A 24,086-nucleotide genomic window follows, 5' to 3' on the forward strand; every position below is an offset into this window, starting at 1 on the left:
ACAAGATACATCAAACATTAAGAAAAACAATATTCCCTGGTTTATTATTAGGGCATCCTCTAAATACATATAAAACTGCAACAAAACAGAGTACCAACTTATAAGCTTCACTCGGACAAGAAAAAGAAAAAAAAAAACACGAAATATCAGTACTTAGTTCTTCCATCACCCTCCGTAATCACATCCTTAAACGCACCACCGCTCGGAATCATCGGCAAAACATGCTCCTGATGCGGCACAATCACATCCAACAAATACGGTCCCGGAGTATCGAGCATCTTCTGAATCGCCGCCCTCAGCTCCTCCTTCTTCGACACCCGTGCCGCAGGCACACCGCAAGCCTCTGCGAACTTGAGCATATCCGGAAATATCTCCGACTCGTTGGCCGGATTCCCAAGAAACGTATGCGCCCTGTTCGCCTTGTAGAATCTGTCCTCCCACTGAACAACCATCCCCAAATGCTGGTTGTTCAACAGCATAATCTTCACCGGAAGATTCTCCACCCTCACGGTGGCCAGTTCCTGCACGTTCATCATGAAACTCCCATCTCCGTCAATGTCGACCACCACTGCCTCCGGTTTAGCAACTGCCGCCCCGATCGCCGCAGGAAGGCCGAACCCCATCGCCCCCAGTCCGGCGGACGTCAGCCACTGGCGGGGCCGGTTGTACTTGTAAAACTGCGCCGCCCACATCTGGTGCTGCCCGACTCCGGTGGTGATGATTGCTTCACCGCCCGTTAATTCGTCGAGCGTTTGGATCGCGTACTGTGGCGGGATTAGGTCACCGAACGTCTTGAAACTCAAAGGGAATTTCGTCTTTTGCTCCTTTAGCTCCGTCCTCCATTCCGAAAAATCAAGACTCAACTTTCGGATTTTCTCCTCTAATATCGAATTCAAACCTTCCAAGGCTAATTTCAAATCCGCACATATCGACACGTGTGGTATCTTGTTTTTTCCTATCTCTGCAGAATCGATGTCGATGTGGACTATCTTCGCCCGGCTAGCAAATGCTTCTAATTTTCCAGTGACACGATCGTCGAACCGAACACCGAAAGCAAGCAACAAATCGGATTTATCCACTGCGTAGTTCGCGTAAACGGTGCCGTGCATTCCGAGCATCTGCAAGGCGAAGTCTTCATCGGAGCCCGGATAAGAACCGAGGCCCATCAAAGTGCTTGCAACTGGGATTCCGGTTAATTCGACGAATCGTTTTAGTTCTTCACTCGAGTTCAAACAACCACCGCCCACGTAAAGAACCGGTTTCTTCGACTCGGATATTAACCTAATTATCTGCTCTAGTAACATTTGATTTGGGGGTTTGGGTAATCTAGACAAGTATCCACCTAATCGCATTGGCTGGTCCCAATTCGGGACCACCATTTGTTGCTGAATGTCTTTCGGGACATCGATTAGAACCGGGCCGGGTCGACCCGATCGGGCGATGAAGAAGGCTTCTTTAACAACCCTAGGTATGTCTTCTACATCTAGAACGAGGTAATTGTGTTTTGTGATGGATCTAGTTACCTCGACAATCGGGGTTTCTTGGAAGGCGTCGGTTCCGATCATGCGGCGGGGGACTTGGCCGGTGATGGCGACGAGGGGGACGCTGTCGAGTAGGGCGTCGGCGAGGCCGGAGACCAGATTGGTGGCGCCGGGGCCGGAGGTGGCAATGCAGACGCCGGGTTTGCCGGAGGCGCGGGCGTAGCCCTCGGCGGCGAAGACGCCGCCCTGCTCGTGGCGGGGGAGGACGTTGCGGATGGTGGTGGAGCGGGTGAGGGCCTGGTGGATCTCCATCGACGCGCCGCCGGGGTAGGCGAAGACGTCGGTGACGCCCTCGCGCTCCAGCGCCTCCACGAGGACGTCGGAGCCTTTTCGGGGCTCGTCGGCGGCGAATCGGGAGACGAAGGTCTCCTCCTCCTGGACGATTTGTTTGTTCGTGTAGGAGAGGACGCTCGAGATTTGGAGGCGGCGGCGGTGGGAGATGGAAGCTCCGGTGGGCTTCTGGCTGAGATGGGGGAAGGGGAGAGTGAACCGAGAAGTGAGCTTCGGCTTACAGTCTAGAGAGGGATTCTTTGAGATGGCGGCGGAGGAGGGGGTGGGAGCAGCGGCCGCCATAATTGACGGTGGTGAGATGGAGAAGCGGCGGCGGCGGCGGGCGTATTAATTTTAGGGTATTTTCTTCTGGTGAAGTGACTGAAAGGGGGGCACGATTGGTACGGAGTGCAGATCTTATTCAGACAAACATATGAAGTGAAATGTCAGAATTACCCTTGGCTGATTTGTCAAATTTTGTGGTTTGCTACACACTACAATTACGTGGTTGTGGACAATTGTTGATAAGGGAGGCAATCGGGCTATTTTAGTGATTCAATTATTGGGGATAAACATAAACATAAATATTAAAGAAGCCGAAAGAGATTTTGCAACCCAGCTTGCAAGTTAGTGGAATGAGTGGAATTTAAATATATTAAACTATCAAAAATGAATTTAAATATAATAAACATCATTCTCATGTGAAGTTTTTAGACATTTTGTAATGTAAGCATAGTTGTTAAATCGAATTGAATCGAATTGTAAATCGTGTAAATACTAATATATCCAGCTCTTCACTTTCAATATTTTCTTCATCGGCATTTATTTTACTTCATTCAATTGTCTCAGGCCTACTTTTCTTGTTCTCTTCTTCAATGACCTTTTCTTTCCTTTTTTTATTAGTATGTCTAGGTCCTATGAAGAATACATGTCATGTACTTAGACAATCGTACTAATAAATTGTATGACCATATACGAAGGATATAATAATGCATGATAGTAAATTACCTTTTTTCTTTCTTTTGCTTGATTCAACATTTTTCAATTGAAAAGACTCGTTCATATTGAACCAATTTGTATCCTTCGGTAGAGTTGGGTCTTCTCTTTCCGTTATTCATTCATAATCAAATTCCATATCAGATAAAGAAATAGGATCGTAGAACTCACCATCTTTAACCCTTTTTTGATGTCGCGCTTCAAGTCTCAGATTGTACTTCGTGAACACAAGTGCATTAAGTCGTTTTTGCTCCAATCGATTTGTCCTTTTAGTATGCACCTATCAGAGAACTTATAATTAAGATTTGGCATTCACTAATATCTTCCTACCCAGAAATAAAGTTCATATCATACCTGATCAAATAAGCTCCAATTTCTCTCACATCTCGTGCCACTGCATGTTTGGAGATACGGATGACAATTTTCTGAAGTTTTGGGCTAGAGCTCCATAAGATTCCCACAGATTCTCTATCCTTCGTCAACGTATTCAAAGTAGGCTTAGAAGAGCCATCTCTTTTACATAATTAAAAAAACAAAAAAACTTCATTATTCGTTTCTTTCCCTTTCCAAGAATTTGCACCAACATCATCTTCAAAAAAAATTTCATCATCCCCATAATCTCCTTTATCTTTTGACTTTCCAAATAGTTTAAAAAATAAATTCGCACTTTTTTCAGAACATTTTGTACATGATTCAACAACTTTTATAGTTCATGCTAAATGATGTTTTATTCGAAAAACACCTCCCCAATAGATAAGTTCACATTGCACACATCTTACACGCATGTTTCCTTCACCAATTTTTAGATAATGATTCCATCTTGGATCATCATTGCTCTTGCCTTTCTTCCCCTTAGATTTTCCTATAAGAAATCTGCAAACTAACGACAATATACAAAATTAAAATACATACATATAGAAGAATGTGCAAAGTGTAAATTAAATAAATTATTTTATCATATTCATAAAATTGGGCAAATGGAATTGGGTACAATCTAAGACAATCGGCCAAAAAATTACAATAAAAAAAGTCACTTTTCGTGCCCATTACCTGTGTACTTGCTTGAAGACCAAAACAAGAAGAAACCCTAGCCTAGCATCTTTAATGGAAGACGATGGGATGATTTTCTTTAATTATTATTTGAGTTTTTTTAGAGAAGAGAGAGTTAATTAAGGACAAAGTCAAAATGCGACTTAGTGTTTGGAAAGTGGGTCTTCTAAATTATTTTTCCTAATTTAATAATATATTAACAAGATAAAAGTCTAAAAGATATCATAACAAATCGTCCAACTTGTACTAATCGTACTATTTGAGCAATTTACTAACGAGTTAAACGATTTAGTTACAATTTTTTTTTTATTTTTTCATTTATTCGACGAGTTGAATCTGAATTGAATCGAATCAGACGATTCAAATCGTAAATCGAACGATTTTGATAACCATGCATGTGAGGAATGTGCTAAAAGTCCCTTAAATGTAATTTCATTGAGAATATGGACACTTTTTATTTTTTTATTTTTTTGTAATGAAACTTCATTTCTGCTTTATTTAACTTTGATAAATGATAGATACATATGTGGAATGGTAAGTAAAAATATAGTAAATTGAGGGTAAAAATGTCAAAAAATTGATGAAGTCACAAAAATAATTAACAATGGAAAAAGTCAGCTCGCCACATCATCACACACAAACAAATTACAAACAGAGGGGTCATTTTGGTACATACCCCATAGTTCAGGGGTGCAAACTGTACTTTCACCTAAATTTTATTTCTATGAGCTCCAGCAACTCAAGCACATTCCGGGGGCGCTCCGATTCTCCAATTTTTGCGACGAAGTAAATGGGCATAATCACCTATTTATTTGTCGTTGTGGCTTGCACGCCGTAGGCCAAACCTTGTGGAAGTCGGCTAATTCGGGCCGCCATTTTGTTTCTTGTCAGAAGCACGGGGTACGTAACGTAAACAAAATTAACCATGCTTCCTCCTCATAGCGCAACGTGCGATTGAAAAAAAACATGGCGACTCCTTCTCACTCAATTACATATTTAAGAAATTGGATATTCTCAAAACGAGGCACAACGTTCGGTTACATGTTGGCGCTCCCTGAGGTGACGTAAGATGAAGCCACTAACGTCGTTACCGGGGATTCAGTTTGGAGAACTATTCTAAAGGTGTGGCATTTTTTAAATTCAATATTTGTGAAGTATGTTCTTTAACATATTTTAATATCTCGTACCTTTTACAATATGTATGAACACACTTTCGCATTCGCTTAGCGGACTTACAGGGATAGCCATTGGGAGGAATTACAAACCATATTTGCACCCCATAAACCCCCAAGATTTTCAAGATGGTAGCACAACAGGCTAAATGTATCCACATTCATTCGCGAATTTTGTACCCATATATTTGTTAGAGTAGGTGACCAACAAGCCAACTTGTGGCTGTGGTCTTTCTCTTTTTTCTTGTAATAAAACAATCGTTTTTCGTTCGTAATAATAAAATATTTCATTTGGCATTCTATATCTCTTATCCCATGTAAGTAGCATAGATATAGTCCTAACGAGTTACTCTATTACTGTGAGTTGATCTAGTAGAATCGTGAGATAACTCAGCAATGTAATGTAACTGTTAAACCTTGTTCCTAGTCGATGGGTTACGCCAATAATGAGGATACCGGCCTTTCCCTTTTGAGACTAGCACTTAGTATAAATAGACCTCAAACAAGAGTTTGAGTTAAGAGATTTTTACTCCCACAACCCTAGCCGTCCAGCCCTAGCCGCCCAAGCCTCTCGGCCGCTGCTGCCCCACCGCACCGGCACTGTTCGCCGCCGAAAACCGCCGGTTTTCTCTTCTTTTCTCTCGTATTTCCCTTGTTATCTAACCCCTTTGTATCTAGTGCTACAGTAGGGGGAGATCGGTTTATTCGAGGTGAAACCTGATTGGAGAGGAGCTGCAGCCCTGAAGACATCGCTGCACCGCCCCACGCGCCGCAGCCGCTGATTCGCACGCGCCGCCGTCGCCTCACCGTCGGACCAGCTGCCGTTTGATGGTATTCCTGCAGCCCCTAGGAGTGGTATAACGCAGCTTGTACGGGTTTGAGTTCGGATTTCGATTCGTCGAAATCTCACGCTACAAGAGGTAATTAAATCGGAACTTTCGTAAATTTGATTCGAACATGTTTGTGTGAATTTTAATTTACGAGCATGAGTAATATGTGATTACGTGTTTCGATTTTTGCAATATGATGAACAAGCATGTTTTATATTTTTCGGTTTTACATGTTTTAATAAAATCGAAAATTACCATGTGTATGGCGGAAGCGTTAAGGTACGTTGACTATGTGATTAGTTCATGCATGTAATCGAAACTAGTTCGATCTAAAAATTTTAAATTCTGCTGCGTATACATGCACGATCCCCAACAGTGGTATCAGAGCCACGGGTTAATCGTTTATTTGTCAACGTGTTTATCGCGTTCGAAAGCATGCTTCGATTTGTTGAATTGTTGAATTTTTGGTGTTATCAAATTGGTTGGTTTAATATTAATTGAATATTTTGAATATTTTCAGAAAATATAGTTTTTTTTTAATTTGAAAAATTCGAATTTTTTCAGCATTTTTAATGCTGATTTTTCTGCTGTTTTTATCGGCCTTCTCCGACCGGACCGGTCTGATCAGCACACACACAAAAAAAAAAATTATTGATTTTCTGATATTAATATTAAAATTAATTGATTTTTAATTTTTGAAATTATTTATCAATTAAACCCAATTAGATAATTGATCCATTAATTTAATTTGAATTCAAAGAATAGTGTTGGATTAATTATTTAATTTAATCGTTAAATTAGTTTAATTAATGGAACACAAATTAAATGGCAAATAATTAATGGACTTCATTCTTATTTGATTGATTTATGAATGAAGGGAGTCCGTTAATTATATTTGCAAATTAATTCATGAGATGAATGATTGGAATTAAGTACGATGATGATCATATGTCTCTCTTATGATCAATATGCGTTTCCACATACCTAAAGAACATAGTTGTAGGAATCACAAACGATCATAACCTAATACTTCCGATGAGCTAATAAGATTTAATAAATAAAATCCCTCGTTCTTAATCAAGAATAATTATCAAGCTATAAAGAAAAACCAAATTGTTGAATTTTTCTTTCCTTCTACCAACAATTAAATTATGTGTAGCCTCTCATAATAGTGCAGTAAGCCGTGTTAGCGGGGAGTGCTATTATGGGATAAGCTGTAATTTAATTGACATTAGATGGAGATATGGTCATAGATAAAATTCTATTGGATTAATGTGGTCGGCTAGATTAACTAGGGATTGCATTAATTTGATATAGTTGGATCTATGATATCTCATATTGGTAGGCTAGACTTGACACACGAAGATTTTGATATTCGCTAGATTAACTTAGGTCATTATCAAGTGTGAGGTAAATCAAACTTTAGGGTCACATAGTGATGTGATTGATAGTACTCTACCTTTAGGCTTATGTAATCGGGATAGATTAACTACGGGTTACATTAGCGCTATTGGACCTAAAGCCCATTAAAGAAAAATAAGTTTTCTCGATTGTCTGCTAGAGGGTGGTGGAATTCGATAAAATTAGTGGGAGAACAATTAAAATATAAAAGTCCAAAATTTTAATTGTAACGATTATTACGAAATAAACTCTAATTATTGTCTTCTTAAAATTTTCTCAGCAACAATGTCCAAACATCCCATTTCCTCTATCCTCGACCAAAACAAACTCACCGGTCCAAACTATCTGGATTGGCTTCGCAATCTGAAACTTGTGCTCCAAGTCGATGAGCGTCTCTATGTGCTCAATGAACGCCCCCCCCCCCCCCCCCTACTCTCCATGCGACTGCTACTGCTGACGAGATTGCCACTTTCGAGGCATGGAAGACATGCTAGCATCCATGGTGCCAGAGCTCGCGAGGAAGTATGAGTCTCACGTGCATGCTTATGATATCAAGCATCATCTTGAAAGCATGTACAGTGAGAATACTAGGGCATCGAGGTACTCAGCTACCAAGGAGTTGATCACCATGAGGCTGCGTGAAGGGGCTTCAATCCACGAGCACGGTCTCAAGATGATCACTCTCCTTGAGAAGTTGGTGAGCCTTGATGTCACCCTCCCGGCCGAGCTCTCGGTGGATTTGATCCTACTGTCCCTTCCTGGTTCTTATGAATCGTTCATAGTGAACTTCAACATGAACAAGCTCGATCCACCATTGGATGAGTTGTTGAACATGTTGGTCAGCTATGAGTCCACGATCAAGAAGGAGAAATCTGTTCTCCTAGTTGCTCCTTCTGCGAAGAAAGGTTCTTTCCAGAAGAAAAGGAAAGAAAGGAGTTTCGGTCCAAGCAAGAAACTTGAGAAGGGCGAGTCGAGCGGAGTGAAGAAGGACAAGGTCACCAAGTAAGTTGATGACGCTTGCCATCATTGTGGAAATAAGGGCCATTGGCGACGCAACTGCAAGGCTTACCTCGATCAGAAACGTTCTGAAAAGGGTACGTATTTAATTGAAGTTAATTTGTCCGTTAAATCTTCTTCTTGAGTATTGGATACTGGTTGTGGCTCACATCTTTGTAATGATTTGCAGCTTATGACAAAAAGTAGGAGGCTTAATGTGGGTGAGACCTACCTAAGAATGGGCAACGGAGCAAGGGTTGCTGCTGAAGCCATTGGGACGATTTATCTTTCTGTTTTGGATTCTAGTTTTTCCATTGTTTTGAACAATTGTTTATTTGTTCCGTCACTTATTCGAAACCTTATTTCTATTCATGTTTTGGATAATGAAGGTTTTACTGTTATTTTTGGAAATTCGATTTGCATTATACAAAAGGATCAAAATATGATTTGTAAGGGACAACTTATAAACAACTTATATGAACTAAATCCAAGTGAAATACCAATTAACGTTATATCAGCAAAACGAAAAGATATAAGTCTTAACCCCGCACAACTTTGACACGCTCGACTGGGTCATATTTTCTTGAGAAGGATGAACGAATTTGTAAGTGAAGGATTGTTCTCCTTGGAGGACGTGAAATCACTTCAAACTTGTGTATCCTGCCTTAAAGGAAAAATGACCAAAATTCCCTTGGAACGAGCCGAGGGTCTTTTGGATTTGATCCATTCAGACGTGTGTGGTCCACTAAGCGTTAGTGCTAGGGGTGGTTTAAACTACTTCGTTACCTTTACCGACGATTATTCTAGGTATGGTTTCGTGTACTTAATGAAGTATAAGTCTAAAACTTTTGAAAAGTTCAAAGATTTTAGACACCAAGTAGAAAACCAACTCGGTAGACGTATTACGAAACTACGATCCAATCGTGGTGGCGAATACTTAAATACTGAGTTTATAAACTATCTTAAAGAGAATGGGATTCTGTCTCAATGGACTCCTCCTGGAACTCCTCAACTTAATGGAGTTTCCGAACATCGGAATCGAACACTGTTAGACATGGTTCGATCTATGATGGGGTTCACCGAGCTACCGGCATACCTGTGGGGTCATGCACTCCTAACTGCCGTGTATTTGCTGAATAGGGTTAACACCAAAGCAGTTGACTCCACACCTTATGAACTTTGGCACTCCAGGAAACCCACGTTTAAATATATAAGGATATGGGGTTGTCCCGCTTACGTGAAGCGGCTAGTGGGAGATAAGTTGGATAGAAAATCCGACTTATGCTATTTTGTGGGGTATCCCGAGGATTCCATGGGATACGAATTCTACTATGTTTCCGAGGCAAAGGTGTTCGTCTCGAGAAATGCCGTGTTCCTTGAGAAGGAATTTCTATCGGATAGAAAGGGCAGTGTAGTTGATCTCGAAGAAGTTCGAGAACCACAATCTGAAGTTCAAGCACAACAATCAGATAATGAACCAATTCAACAAACCACTAATATACCTCATGAACCGTCGCTGCCTAGATCCGAAAGAGTTCGGAGAGCGCCCGATAGGTTATTCCTCGTTGATGAAGTTGACCAAGGATGTGATCCTAGAACTTTCAACGAAGCTGTATCGGATACAGACAAGGGACATTGGCTTAATGCCATGAAATCCGAAATGGACTATATGTACTCCAAAAAGGTATGGACCTTGGTAGATCCACCCGAGGGAATCGTTCCCATAGGCTGCAAGTGGATCTATAAGAAGAAAATTGGAGTAGATGGAAAGGTATCGACCTACAAGGCTAGATTGGTAGCGAAGGGTTATACTCAAGAGCAAGGAGTTGACTATGAGGAAACCTTCTCTCCAGTTGCTATGCTTAAGTCCATTAGGATTTTGCTGGCCATCTCCGCGTGGTATGACTACGAGATATGGCAAATGGATGTGAAGACTGCTTTCCTTAATGGGGACATTGAGGAAGAAATTTACATGGCGCAGCCGGAAGGCTTCATATCTTCTGGAGATGAGCAAAAGGTTTGCAAACTCCAGCGATCCATTTATGGATTGAAACAAGCATCCCCTAGTTGGAACAAAAGGTTCGACACAACTATCAAAAAGTTTGAATTTGTGAAAAACCCGGAGGAACCTTGTGTCTACAAGAAGGTTAGTGGGAGTGCAGTGACTTTCCTTGTACTTTATGTTGATGACATACTACTCATTGGGAATGATGTAGGGATGTTACAGTCAACTTGAGTGGGTGCTCATACTAGATGAATTCACTGAACACCCTCGCCCTAGAAATCTATAAGTGGTTCTCATTCATCGAGTAATAGGTTTCTAAGATATAGTTGTACACCATTAGTCCTTAAGACCCAGACATCACCGTGACTTCACTAGAGGACCGATTGTATCGTGACCTGTCCCTGAGTCCCACAGCGGACCACTCCAAAGGCCAACGTTCGTGCAATCCGGAATCTAGTGTGAAGTCTGTGCATTGTAGTAGGGGATTCGAGTGCTTGAGTAGTCATGGATGTCCTGTGTGTTCTAACGGTTTATAATCCAAGGAATCTCTGGCCAGAGTTGATAGTGGGGTGATTAGGGAAATGTGTTTCCCTAAGTCACACACGAACGGATTTATAATACCTAGAACGTTCGCACGGTTATTGAACTTTATAAGAGGTCTCGGTGAACCAATGCCTCTAGTTCAATCGGGACATGTTCTGCGAAGGGATCGTACTGTACGCTAATTATATCATAAGGTTCTTGCAGGCACTTCACTTGTATCTAGGGAATCATGATGCGTAGTTGCTAGACGCCAATCTTGATTCGTTGGGCACCGATTTGATCGGCGATCAAGTAAAATGAGTTTTACTCTAATCGGGACTCTTGGGAGGAGTTCGTATAAGAACAATGTGTTGTTCGAATCACAAAGAGTTGTGAGCCCACGGCTAGCATACACCTGAACCATTGAGGGTCACACTTCTCGTGTAATACGGATCCTTGATAACAATGAACATATGTTAATATGTTAATCTTTGCAAAGTTGGAGGTCAATATGATTGAGTCCAAGATTCGTGATTGTGGATTACGAGTCGGAATAAACGTAGAGAAAGAGACATGCGGAATTTAGTGAACTTTCTAAATTGGGAAGTTTCCCGATTTAACAGGTCCACTGAAGTGGAAGTTTCCACTTTTGGAAATTGGAAATTTCGAAGAGGCACTCGTATCGACGAGGACTTTAAGCTCGTCACAAATATAATTTTGTTATAATTTTGTGAACGATCGTTTTCTAGAAACGAGGCCGACGAGGGAATGGGCTTAATGCATCAGTGGGTCAAGCCCAATGACTTAAGCCCACAAGGGTTGAGAACCCTAGTATAAATAGACCTCAAACAAGAGTTTGAGTTAAGAGATTTTTACTCCCACAACCCTAGCCGTCCAGCCCTAGCCGCCCAAGCCTCTCGGCCGCTGCTGCCCCGCCGCACCGGCGCCGTTCGCCGCCGAAAACCGCCGGTTTTCTCTTCTTTTCTCTCGTATTTCCCTTGTTATCTAACCCCTTTGTATCTAGTGCTACAGTAGGGGGAGATCGATTTATTCGAGGTGAAACCTAATTGGAGAGGAGCTGCAGCCCCGAAGACATCGTTGCACCGCCGCTGCACCGCCCCACGCGCCGCAGCCGCTGATTCGCACGCGCCGCCGTCGCCTCACCGTCGGACCAGCTGCCGTTTGGTGGTATTCCTGCAGCCCCTAGGAGTGGTATAACGCAGCTTGTACGGGTTTGAGTTCGGATTTCGATTCGTCGAAATCTCACGCTACAAGAGGTAATTAAATCGGAACTTTCGTAAATTTGATTCGAACATGTTTGTGTGAATTTTAATTTACGAGCATGAGTAATATGTGATTACGTGTTTCGATTTTTGCAATATGATGAACAAGCATGTTTTGTATTTTTCGGTTTTACATGTTTTAATAAAATCGATAATTACCATGTGTATGGCGGAAGCGTTAAGGTACGTTGACTATGTGATTAGTTCATGCATGTAATCGAAACTTGTTCGATCTAAATTTTTTAAATTCTGCTGCGTATACATGCACGATCCCCAACAATATTGTCATTCGTGTCCATTACATATGTCAAATTTCGGACTTGATCTGGTATCCTACCCTTCATAATATACGATACACCGAGAATATAATTCCTACGGCGACGACGTACAAGTATATGCATGAGCTTAGTAAATAACTTAAGGAGTACTTGAATTTGTTAGATTAATTCGTAAACCGCCAATACCACGACTTGTTCTTCAGTGTTGTTCGCCATTAAAAGTGTAGACCTTATTGAAGAACAAAAACATGCAAATGTCTAAATTATGGAACTCCAAATTAGTTCATATATTATATGTATAATGTGAATACTTGATTTAGTTAACAATATTGACACTTTCAAATGTAATTAAGTACGCAACCATGAGATGTAATACCATCACCAAAACTGTTTTTACTAACAATAGCATTCTTACTATTGTTGTTCACAAACAAATATTCATGCAACGAGTTATTTGACAAGAAAAATGTCAACAGCTACATGGTTCAACCATAAACAAACATATACTTATTTATATATCACATACTTGCACACTACACACACTCCGCACTATAACAAATACACATGCCACACATGCACATACCGACTACATCCAATTGCACACAGAACATATAAAACATATGCAAAACTCAATCCCGTAACACACAACATAATAACAGTAGCATGAGTAACATACTAACACAAATTAAAGGGTAATACAACAGGAAATTAATAATTGGAAATTTATTGCATATTTTCACGACTAACAAGGGGTCTTGTTCTCAATGAATTGAATTTTGGAAGCTTTGTATTTTCATTTGCCAAGTCTCCAGACATTCATCAGTAACATGAGTAAAATGGAAAAAAATACAAGGGGTTACTATTAAATGTTTCTGCAGAATAGACATCTCTCTGCATAAAGAAAAGGGGTAATTAATATGGCAGTGTGTACGCAATTGAACGAAAGGGTTCCGGAAATAATGTGTATGAACAATGTTAGACAATTTTTAAATATGAATAAATAGCCAGTGCATTTTGGTAAACTAACCAAAGACTTGGGCCGAGAGATGGATTGGATTACCCAATTTTACCTCCACAGACTAGGTCCAAGATCCGGTAGTTGAGGGATGGGAGCCCGGACCCAGGATCCATCCGGATTTGGGTTAGGCTGATCCAAATATGAGATCCGAATGGATTGTGGGATCAATCACACTGAATCAGTCCAACCAAAAGAGATCTTAGAGGTGCATTCTATCAAGACCGGTCCTAAGATTTTGCGGCCCTAAACTAGTTTTGTGAAAATGGTCATTCTATAATTCAATATTACTTATATTTTTCTCGGTCAATCAATTAATTCAACTTAATCATTATCAATATACTTTAATATATATAAGTCATTATTAAACTGTCAAAAACAGTATTATACTAAATTAATAAATACATTAACTTGTGAAGCTAAATAATTTAGACTGTGAGAAATCTTGATAAAAAAAGATAAATATTTTGAAAATTAATATGTTAACAGTCGCACGCTCTAACCAACTGAGCTATTCAAGCTAATTTTAAGATATAATATAATAATATATTTCTTGTATAATTAATTACTTAAGAAAAAGGAAAAAAATGGATCAACATTCAATAAAAATTAAAATCCCTAACTACACTTAAAAAATAATGCCAACAAAGCAAGAAAAAATATGTACAATCAAATGATGTAGTTCACAATCATCTCCTTAAAAGATATAACATTCCACAATCATCTAAGATTATTATGCATGCTAAAAAAATTTAAACAATAAATAAATTCTCTTGTGAAGCTGAATAATTTAGACTGAGAGAAATCTTGATAAAAAAGATAAATATTTTGAAAATTAATATTTTAACAGCCGCACGCTCTAACCAACTGAGCTATTCGAGCTAATTTTAAGATATACTATAATAATATATTTCTTGTATAATTAATTAGTTTAGGAAAAGGAAAAAAACGGATCAACATTCAGTAAAAATTAAAATCCCTAACTTCCACTTAAAAAATAATGCCAACAAAGCAAGAAAAAATATGTACTATTAAATGATGTAATACATAATCATCTCCTTAAAAGATTATTGTGCATGCTAGAAAATTTTAAACAATAAATAAATTTCGTTCGAACTTACCAGTGGCTCATAGGAATCATATCTCAACAGATGCATGTCCGTTTCTTCCTAATCATTTGGGGCACTAAGGCCAAATGTTAGGATATATATATATATATATATATATATATATATATATATATATATATATATATATATATATATATATAAAATCAACTTCAATTTTGGTGAACTTCTTTAGAGAAACTACTGTATCGATCTAATAATTATTTGAAAACATACCTATTATATACAAATAATTCAAAATATTAATATAAAAAAATTATAATATGGTATATGAAGTCGTAATATTTATTTTCTGCAAAATGTATTTATTTGTATATAGTAAATAAAGAATCAAATAAGATATACTAGAAATTTGCTGAAAATACATACATATGAAGCCGAAATTTTTTGTTGATATTATTTTAGGATTGTCAATATATTATAATTTGTAAGTGATTATTAAACTACTAAAAAATATTCTTATATTAAACTAACAAATACATTAACACGTGAAGAAAATAATTTAGACTATGAGAAATCTTGATAGAAAATTTTTTATGCATTGGCAATTACTATGTTATTATTAATAGATAATTATTTTAAAACATACCTATTATATACAAATAATTCAAAATATTAAATATAAAAAAATTATAATATGGTATATGAAGCCATAATATTTATTTTCTGCATTTATTTGTATATAGTAAATAAAGAATCAAATAAGATACACTATAAATTTGGTGAAAATACATACATATGAAGCCGAAAATTATTGTTAATATTATTTTAGGATTTTCAATATATTTTAATTTATAAGTGATTATTAAACTACTAAAAAATATTATTATATTAACTAACAATAACTAGTGAATCAAAATAATTTAGACTATGATGAATCTTGATAAAAAAGAGATTATATATTGGCAGACTATCTTATGTTGTTAACAGCCACACACGCTCTAATTAACTGAGCTATTCCAGCTAATTTAATATATAATATAATGATATTTTTCTTGTATAACTAATTGCTTTAGCAAACGGGGAAAAATAGATAAACATTTAATAAGAAATAAAACCCCTAACTATTCTTAAATTTAAGTAATTGCTTTAGCAAAAAAAAAAAATGTACTATCAAATGATGTAGTTCATGTTGGGGTATTTTAATAAATATATTATATTATCTTTGCTACTTTTACGAGGTCATTTAAACCATTCGTTTGAAACATCCAATACAATTATTTTCCTACATAAAACACAATAAATTTCCCAAATTATATATTAAATAACTTCTATGGTGACGTTATTTTACCAAGCTAGTGAAATTAAAACTTTCTAGTAAATATTTTTCAATAGATAAAATTGCTAATTTATTTAATTTTTCTTGGCACATAGTTGATCAAAGATAAGATTTAATCATCTTCAATTTTGGTCAACTTCAATGCATAATTAAGTGTAACCGGTCTAGTCAATACTCAATAGTATTCTATAAATAACTTATGTGTCGAAGACGTAATATATACGAATAAAAATAGAGGATATCTAAAGATTAATAAAGTACTAATTGTTTAGAAAAAAAAAGGTTAATCACTAGTTTAGTTTTATTTTTGTATTCAAGGGAATAAAAATAAAGGATATCCAAAGATTAATAAAGTACTAATTGTTTAGAAAAAAAAAAGTTAATCACTAGTTTAGTTTTATTTTTGTATTCAAGGTCGCAAGAATAAACATGTGTGGAGACCTGAAGGGGTTGAACCTACGCTAGAAGAAGGGGTTGAACCTTCGACCTTGTGGTTAACAGCCACACGCTCTAACCAACTGAGCTATTCCAGCCAATTTAATAAATAATATAATAAATTTTTTTTTATAAATAATTACTTTAGTGAAAGGGAAAAAATGATAATGAGAAATTAAGTTCCTAACTACTCTTACATAATAATGTAATAGAGCAAAAAAAAAAAAAATACCGTCAAATGATGCAGTTCACAGTCATCTCCTTGAAAGATTTAATATTCCTCAATTATCTAAGGATATAGCATGCTAGAAAATTTTAAACAACAAATAAATCTTGTTCGAATTTATCACTGGCTCATGGGACTCATATCCCAACACATGCATTTCCATTCATTCACGATAATTTGGGGCACTAACACGAAATGTTAAAAGCTAGTATGAAATATTAGCCCATGTGTATCATTTCTCAAAAAAATAACCTAAATAAAATAAGTAATATAACATGTGCAACTCATTTTTATAAGATATAGCTAATATAACAAACGAAGTACTCCCTCCATTCTAAAATAATTGTCGTTTTAGGGTGTTACGCACATATTAAGAAAATTAATAGATATGTGTGGATTTTAGGAAAATACATATAATATGACTAAAATACCCATGCAATTAATTATATCTCAACTAATTAAGAGTAATAACTAATAAGGGCATAGTTGGGAAAACAGTAATTAATGCATTATTGGAATTTTAAAGTGACAGATAATATGCAACAAGAAAAACTCCCCAAAGCGACAGTTAATTTCGAACGGAGGGCATCAGCCGAAAGGTCTTAGCAAGAGCATCCAGGACGTAAATAGAGTATGCAAAATGGAAAGAAGAATCAATTAAGGATATATATGGATCTTTAATTGATTTGGTAGAAAGAATCTCCCCACATGTATATAAGAAAGAGAATGTAACCTAAAGGAAGGACTTGTGATTAGGGATGGCAATGAGGCGGGTATGGGGCGAGTTTTGCAACCCCCATCCCGCCTCGCCATAGAAATCCCATGCCCATAATAAATCCCGAATTTTATAAAAATAATCCCTATACACGCCCAATAAAATCCCCACGGGTACTGGGGCGGGTAAAAATCTCCATCTATTTTTTTTTTGTTTTTTAATAAATAAATATGCAATCTACTTATAATTTAAAGGCTTATTTCATCAAACAAACCAATATTTAATTATATTGCTAATATTTAATTATATAACCGAAATCTAAAAATCTCCATTTGTAGCCAATATTTAATATTTACTACTATTTAATTATTTATATGTAATATAATAATTAATAAATATATATTATATATATAAATAAAGCGGGGCGGGTACAAGCAAACCCGTCCCCGTACCCCTACCCGGTCAAAAAAAAAAATAAAAAATCAATCCCCATACCCATCCCATTTTTTTTCGGGATGGGTAATACCCGAAGATTTTGGGGCACGTCGGGACGGGTCAAATTGCCATTCCTACTTATGATTCATTGAATAATAAAGAATACTTTATACTCTCTCCAAACTCTCTCTCATACATATTATTTTCGTTAGTTATCTCACCATCGTTGGTCCTAGATCCGACGTCCGGTGCATGTTCCGACGGTCATAAATAAGTAGGGTTTGAAGCAAGGTCTTGAAGGTGTGGATTCTACACCATCAACTGGCGACGTCTGTGGGAATCTTCGAATCGGGTTAAGACGTTGAGAAGATCCATATTAAATCCAGGGAGTGTCTTACATTTTTTCTACTATTGAACATCGTTTCTTTTCTCTCTTTCCTCCTTTCTTTCTGACCTTGCGAGCAACAATCGCAAGAGGGTGTTTTTCTTTTCTTTTTTGTTTTGTCGTACACTTGTATTTAAATCTTCTTTAACTCTTATGCAACTAGGTTTTAATAAGATGAGGATTGAAGAGATAAATCATAATTTGGAATCAGAGGTGGAGGCTTCGACACCCATTAAGAACCCCGAGGAAGTTGTGATCACTGAGTCGCAGGAGCCCCTTCTCAAGGAGACCCCTGGCATCGGAACAGAAGAGCCGAGAAAGTGACCATTCACCTATGTTCCGCTTGACATCCATACAACGGCGACAAGAGGATTACAAGAATTGATCGAACAACAAATAACCATCAGAGATAGCGAAAAAGAGGCGGCCAAACAAAAAGAAAAGGCCAAGCAGCTCGAGGAAGAGTTACTGAGGGCTCGAAAATCTCATAAAGGTGAGGACGAGTTCGCATATCTTGAAAATCTCGGTGGAGATTCGGAAATAGAGCCAGACGAACGATACTTAGCCGCACACATCGCTGAACAACAAGAGAAGTTACGTCAAATGTAAGAAAAACGATACACAGAGGAACATCGGATCGAAGGGATGCAACGCGAGCTCCAATGGCTGAAAGAGAGGAACAAACATCCCACCAAAATCTATAGAGGTCGTAAGAATGCAGAAGGCCATAGATAATTCGGGGCTCTCGTTACTCAGTTTGCGGACGAAGGAGAAGCGAGTCACGTCTCAACTAATCATGGTGCTGATATGCAAGCCCGGGTGCATGCCCAGACGACCCGAAAGGCGACTAAAGATTAGATCTCTACCCAGGGACCATTTACTGAGAATATTATTACTAACTATTTGCTCAAGAACTTTAGCCCAGTCAATTTCTTTTATGATGGAACCGGAGACCCCCTAGATCATCTACATCTCTTTCAAAGCACAACAACTTTGCACCATTTCTCGGATGGAGTAAAATGCCGGGTCTTCGCAACCTCTTTGATCAAGGTTGCACAAGTGTGGTTGAATAATTTCCCGTTTAACTCCACTCCATAAGCTCATTCGACCAGTTCATCGCACTCTTCTTACGAAATTTTTACAGCTCACGCAAACAACAAAAAACAAGTATGTCCATTTTTAGTATGAAGCAGCGCGGGGGAGAACCTCTAAGAAGCTACGTGAAAGATTTCGCAAAATGATGCTGGAAGTGCCGACGGCCCAGTCAGAGATTTTTGTAGGAGCCTTTGTCCACGGGCTGAATGAGGGAGAATTCTTCAGAGCCCTCGCAAAACGGGGGGAACTTTGATGAACTCGTACAACGGGCTGAAAAGTATATCAATCTGGACGATTGTCAGAAGATTAAAAAGGAAGGGAGTTCAAGGATAGAAGGACGAGCAGAGTGGCGTGAGATACCTATACACCCTGTCCGTTCAACTATACATCCAAATCACCGCGATGGTCGTCGAAGCGTCCTCGTAGGAATGCAAAGTAGGAAGATGGATATCGCGTAGACCTCAAGACACATGAGTTCTTTCAATAACGTGGATCGATTCAAGATCCCAAAATACGACTCATATGCGAAGATGATTTTGCCTCAATAAAAAGTTATAGAGCGAATCTCGAGAGACCAATCATTACGGTGGCCAAGGAGGCGAGATGAATCACCTAAAGGAAACCCCAGATCAAGCCTTTTCTGCCATTTCCACAACGACGAGAAGAGCGTTTTCACCCTGAAAAATGAAATAGAGAGGATGGTGCGAGTAGGTCTGTTGGACGATTTTTTGATGGATAAGAAGGGGATGAAACGAAGCAATGAGGATGACTCGACGATCAACCCGAGAGACGCGATCACTCCACCCCCAATGAAGAGGTTTCATAAACATGATAGTAGGTGGACCACGGGCGGAGACACTAATCGAGCAAGGAGGCATCACCTGGAAGCAATCAGAAAAGGTGAGGTCAATCACATTGTCACCACGGAAAGCCCAAGACCCCATTAGAGTTTGAACCCGATGACTATAACGCCATTGACATGCCGCACCATGATGCCTTGATGGTTACTGTTAATATCGAAGGATACGACGTCTCGCAAGCATTTGTTGACCACAGTAGCTCGGTAGATGTGTTTTTCTACGATTGTTATTTACAGATGGACCTAAATGCAGAGATCAAACCAATAACAACATCAATATACGGTTTTATAGGCGGATCTATCAAACCGATGGGACAAATTAGGTTAACCGTAGGCACATATCCGCTAATCATCTCACGAGCTATGAACTTCCTGATAGCAGATGCGGTCTCACAACATAACATCATCATCGGTATTTATCTGTAGCCGATACAAAGTATGAGTAGTATTGTTTTAATTGGGGCCGTACCGTCTCGCGATAAAAATCGCGGTATCTCGCGAGTTTAACTACTAATAAATCACTAATGCATCGAAAACATAATATATAGTTTCCAAGTAATTCGACACTTCAATTGTCATTCTTACTTCTTTTAGAAATTATTTTAGTACTCTTAGGGCATGAAACAAATCATCTTTGCCAATATTCGATTCCATGTAGTGCTTTGAAAAAAACAATTGAGCTTAACACAAAATTTAGGTATTTGGATGAAAGATAAAAATCGAGAATATGCAGAGATTGATAAAACACTATTTGTAGTTCAATTTTTGTTTAGAAAAAAAATATAAAAACTAAAGTAAATTGCTAATTTAGCTTTATTTAAGAATTCAAGGTTAAAAATACACACATTATAAATTAATGTTAGTATATAAAGTGTGTGGAAATTTTTTTTTGCTAAAATTTGGAGCCTAGTCGGCCGTCTACTCCTTGAACTCGCCATGTGAAGATGGTTAGGGAAACTCCAACCGATGCCCTAAATGAGGCCCCAAAAGCAATAACTGCCATTTTGATGGCCAAAGTCTGGATTTTTTTGTTCCAACCGAGCCATCAAAACAGGCCCCATTTTGGGACCTCCCCATCTCTGCCATAAAAAATGGGGTCTGAAAATTAGGTAATCAAAAATTGGAGGGAAGCTCCCAACGGATCTATTTCCTCCCAACGGATACATTTCCACCGAACGTCTCTTTTATTTTGCAGATTCAACTTGAATTAAAAAAAAAAAATCCTATAAAGAAGACCATTTCGGTTTGAAAAAAATACATAGTTTCAAAACTCAAAATTAAAAGAAAAACAACGAAAAAAAGGTAACCTTTTATGGGTTTCTGAGTTTCTGATTTTTCTTGTGAATCGGAGCACGAAACAAACAGTGAAAGAGAGATGAGAGAAAAGGGGTTAGAAAAAAAGAGAGAAGAAGATTGGGGAGAATGATAGAGAGAAAAAAAAACAAACAGAGGATGAAAATAAGAGAGAGGAGAGAATGAGAGAGAGAGAGAGAGAGAGAGAGAGAGAGAGAGAGAGAGAGAGAGAGAGAGAGAGAGGGGAGAAAAGAAAAAAAAATAAGAGAGAGAGATAGAGAACAAAGGAGAAGATATGAGAATAAGAGAGAGGGGTGTTGGCGGCTCAAAGTGGTGGAGGTGGGGGATTAGGATATATATATATTAGGTTAATTAGGGTTATTTACTTAAGTGTTTATTTTTTTATATTATTTTTTATTTATATGCTAATTATTTTTAGGTTAATTATTTTTATATGTATGCTAATTAATAATTATTTTCTTGCTTTTGTAGATGGATGACGATATGTATCATTCTTATGCTGATTTGCTAAATAGCACGTTACCGGAATTTGTGGAAACTAATCAATTCGACGAGATTTCTACACCTCTCGAAAGTGCAGTGGCAGGGCAAGTATTATCAAAAAGAAAAAAGAATTTTTCCCGCGATGAGGATATTATTCTTGTTTCAGCATGGCTAAATACAAGCAAGGATGCTATTACTGGAAATGATCAGAGAGCCATTACGTTTTGGGGAAAAATATATGATCTGTTTATGAGTCATGGCGGTGATGTGGGGCGTACCGAGAAAAGCATTAAACATCGTTGGGGACAAATTAATGCACGATGTGCTAAATTTGCTGGTTGTGTCAAACAAATCAACGATAGGCATCAATCTGGTCAATCGACTCATGGAAATGTAAATATTTATATTCAAATTTTTGTTCATAGAATATTATTTACTTATTTTTCACCTTATTTTTTTTGCAGTTGATTGAAGCAAAACAACGGTACGTTGCCGATGAAGGTAGAGCTTTCCAACTAGAACATTGCTTTGAACTTTTTCAAAACGAGAGAAAATGGCAAACACTAAAAAAAGTTCAAATTATCGACCTCGATGTTGATGCAAGCCCACTTGGTGATAGTAGTGATCATTCCACTACTCACGTTCGACCTCTCGGTAACAAGGCGTCAAAAGAACAATTGTCAAGGAAGAAAGCAAACATAAACACCGGTAGCTCATCTACGATGTTTGTTACAGATGAGCGTTGGGCAAAAAAGATTGAAATAGAAGAACAAAAGTTTGAGCAGCGCAAAAAAATGATAGAGGAGTCTCAAAAAAGTCGTGAGATTGCAATTATGGGGACAAACACTAGCGGAATGGATCCAATTCATGCCGCTTATTGGGAGGCCCAGAAAAATGAAATACTTAGCAAAAGAGGTTTTAATTGATTAATCTTGTATGTTTATTTCTCTAGTAATTTCAAATTGTATGTTTACTGTTTTCTAGATAAAATGAAAAATTATAATTTTAATCAACGTTATTTTATTAATATTAGAAAGTACCGTTGAGATAAACTGAAACATTATAAATAGAAATAAATTGAAACACTACAAATATAAATATTGCCACAAATTGAAATATTACAAATACAACTATCAATCTTCTTGACCGTGCAAATTCCAAAGATGCTCAACAAGATCACATTGGAGTTGGGAATGAGTACCCCTATCACGAATCTGGTGATGACTTTGAATAAACTCAACAAACTCATTTGTGTGCTCGTGTGACGGAATAACATCTGGAGTTGCATGGTCAAAATTCACATTACTTGCACCTTCTTTTTCATCCTCAACAATCATATTATGCATTATGATGCATGCTTTCATTATATTAGATAGGGTATTTTCATCCCAAAACCTAGCTGGTCCACACAATATACTGAAACGAGCTTGAAGTACTCCAAATGCCCGTTCTACATCTTTTCTAGCACCTTCTTGGAGTTTTGCAAAATGTTTGGCTTTAAAGCCTTGTGGTGCAGATATCGTCTTAACAAAAGCAGCCCAAGATGGATATATACCATCCGCTAGGTAATAACCCATGGAATAATTATTACCATTGACGATAAAATTGACTGGAGGAGCACGACCGTTGGTTAATGCTAAAAAGATATGAGATCTATCTAAAACATTTATATCATTAAGTGAGCCTGGCATCCCAAAAAAAACATGCCATATGCAAAGATCCTGAGAAGAACCGCCTCTAATACAATAGTCGGTGAACGAGAATGGCTAATGTACATACCTTTCCAAGCAGTTGGGCAATTTTACCACTCCCAATGCATGCAATCAATGCTTCCAAGCATTCCTGGAAATCCACGTTGCTCGTTAACTTGGAGTAGTCGCGATAGATCTGTTTCGGTTGGTGTTCTTAGATATACTTCACTGAAAATGACAACTATCGCTTCGACAAAATGACGTAAGCTATCAAGGGAGGTGCTTTGACCTATGCGTATATGATCATCTAGAAGATCAGCTGGAATTCCATAGGCAAGTATTCTGAGTGCAGCTATTATCTTTTGAAGAGATGATAAGCCAGGGACCCCGATTGCATCATTTCTTTGTACGAAGTAGGGATCATATGATTCAACTGCATTTAGAATTCGACAGAAAAGAGGCCTCCGCATCCGAAATCTTCTTCTGAATTGATCATCATAATATGTTGGATTATCAGAAAAATAATCATGATAAAGCCTTATGTGCCCTCCAGCTCTGTCACGATGAATTACCCTTCGGCCCGTAATAGAACCACGACGCTGCCTATTTCGCCTTTCGCCTTCCTCATTTTGAGTTGCTATTAAAAGCAACTCAAGATCGTCATCAGACTCAGAAGTTAAGAA

General features: G+C 38.0%; 1 protein-coding gene and 1 non-coding gene across 2 annotated transcripts; both read right to left on the reverse strand.

Annotated features, from left to right (window-relative positions):
• Positions 1-17: 17 nt before the first annotated feature.
• On the reverse strand, positions 18-3,878 carry LOC105951670 (acetolactate synthase 2, chloroplastic). Its single transcript, XM_088816740.1, has 3 exons — positions 3,858-3,878; positions 3,162-3,687; positions 18-3,087 (listed from the first exon to the last, which is right to left on the reverse strand). Exon 3 carries the CDS (start codon positions 2,112-2,114, stop codon positions 147-149), a length of 1,968 nt encoding a protein of 655 aa, XP_088672866.1. The 5' UTR covers positions 2,115-3,087; positions 3,162-3,687; positions 3,858-3,878; the 3' UTR covers positions 18-146.
• Positions 3,879-16,224: 12,346 nt separating this feature from the next.
• Positions 16,225-16,298, reverse strand: TRNAN-GUU (transfer RNA asparagine (anticodon GUU)). Its single transcript has one exon. It is a non-coding gene; the product is annotated as a tRNA-Asn (tRNA).
• Positions 16,299-24,086: the final 7,788 nt, after the last annotated feature.

Source organism: Erythranthe guttata, chromosome 4 (genome assembly GCF_056151865.1).
Source record: "Erythranthe guttata isolate IM_541 chromosome 4, IM_541, whole genome shotgun sequence".
Taxonomy (NCBI): Eukaryota; Viridiplantae; Streptophyta; class Magnoliopsida; order Lamiales; family Phrymaceae; genus Erythranthe; species Erythranthe guttata.

What these genes read in the sequence shown, in the direction of transcription:
- LOC105951670 (XM_088816740.1), bottom strand. Translation starts at nt 2,114, where the DNA reads ATGGCGGCCGCTGCTCCCACCCCCTCCTCCGCCGCCATCTCAAAGAAT.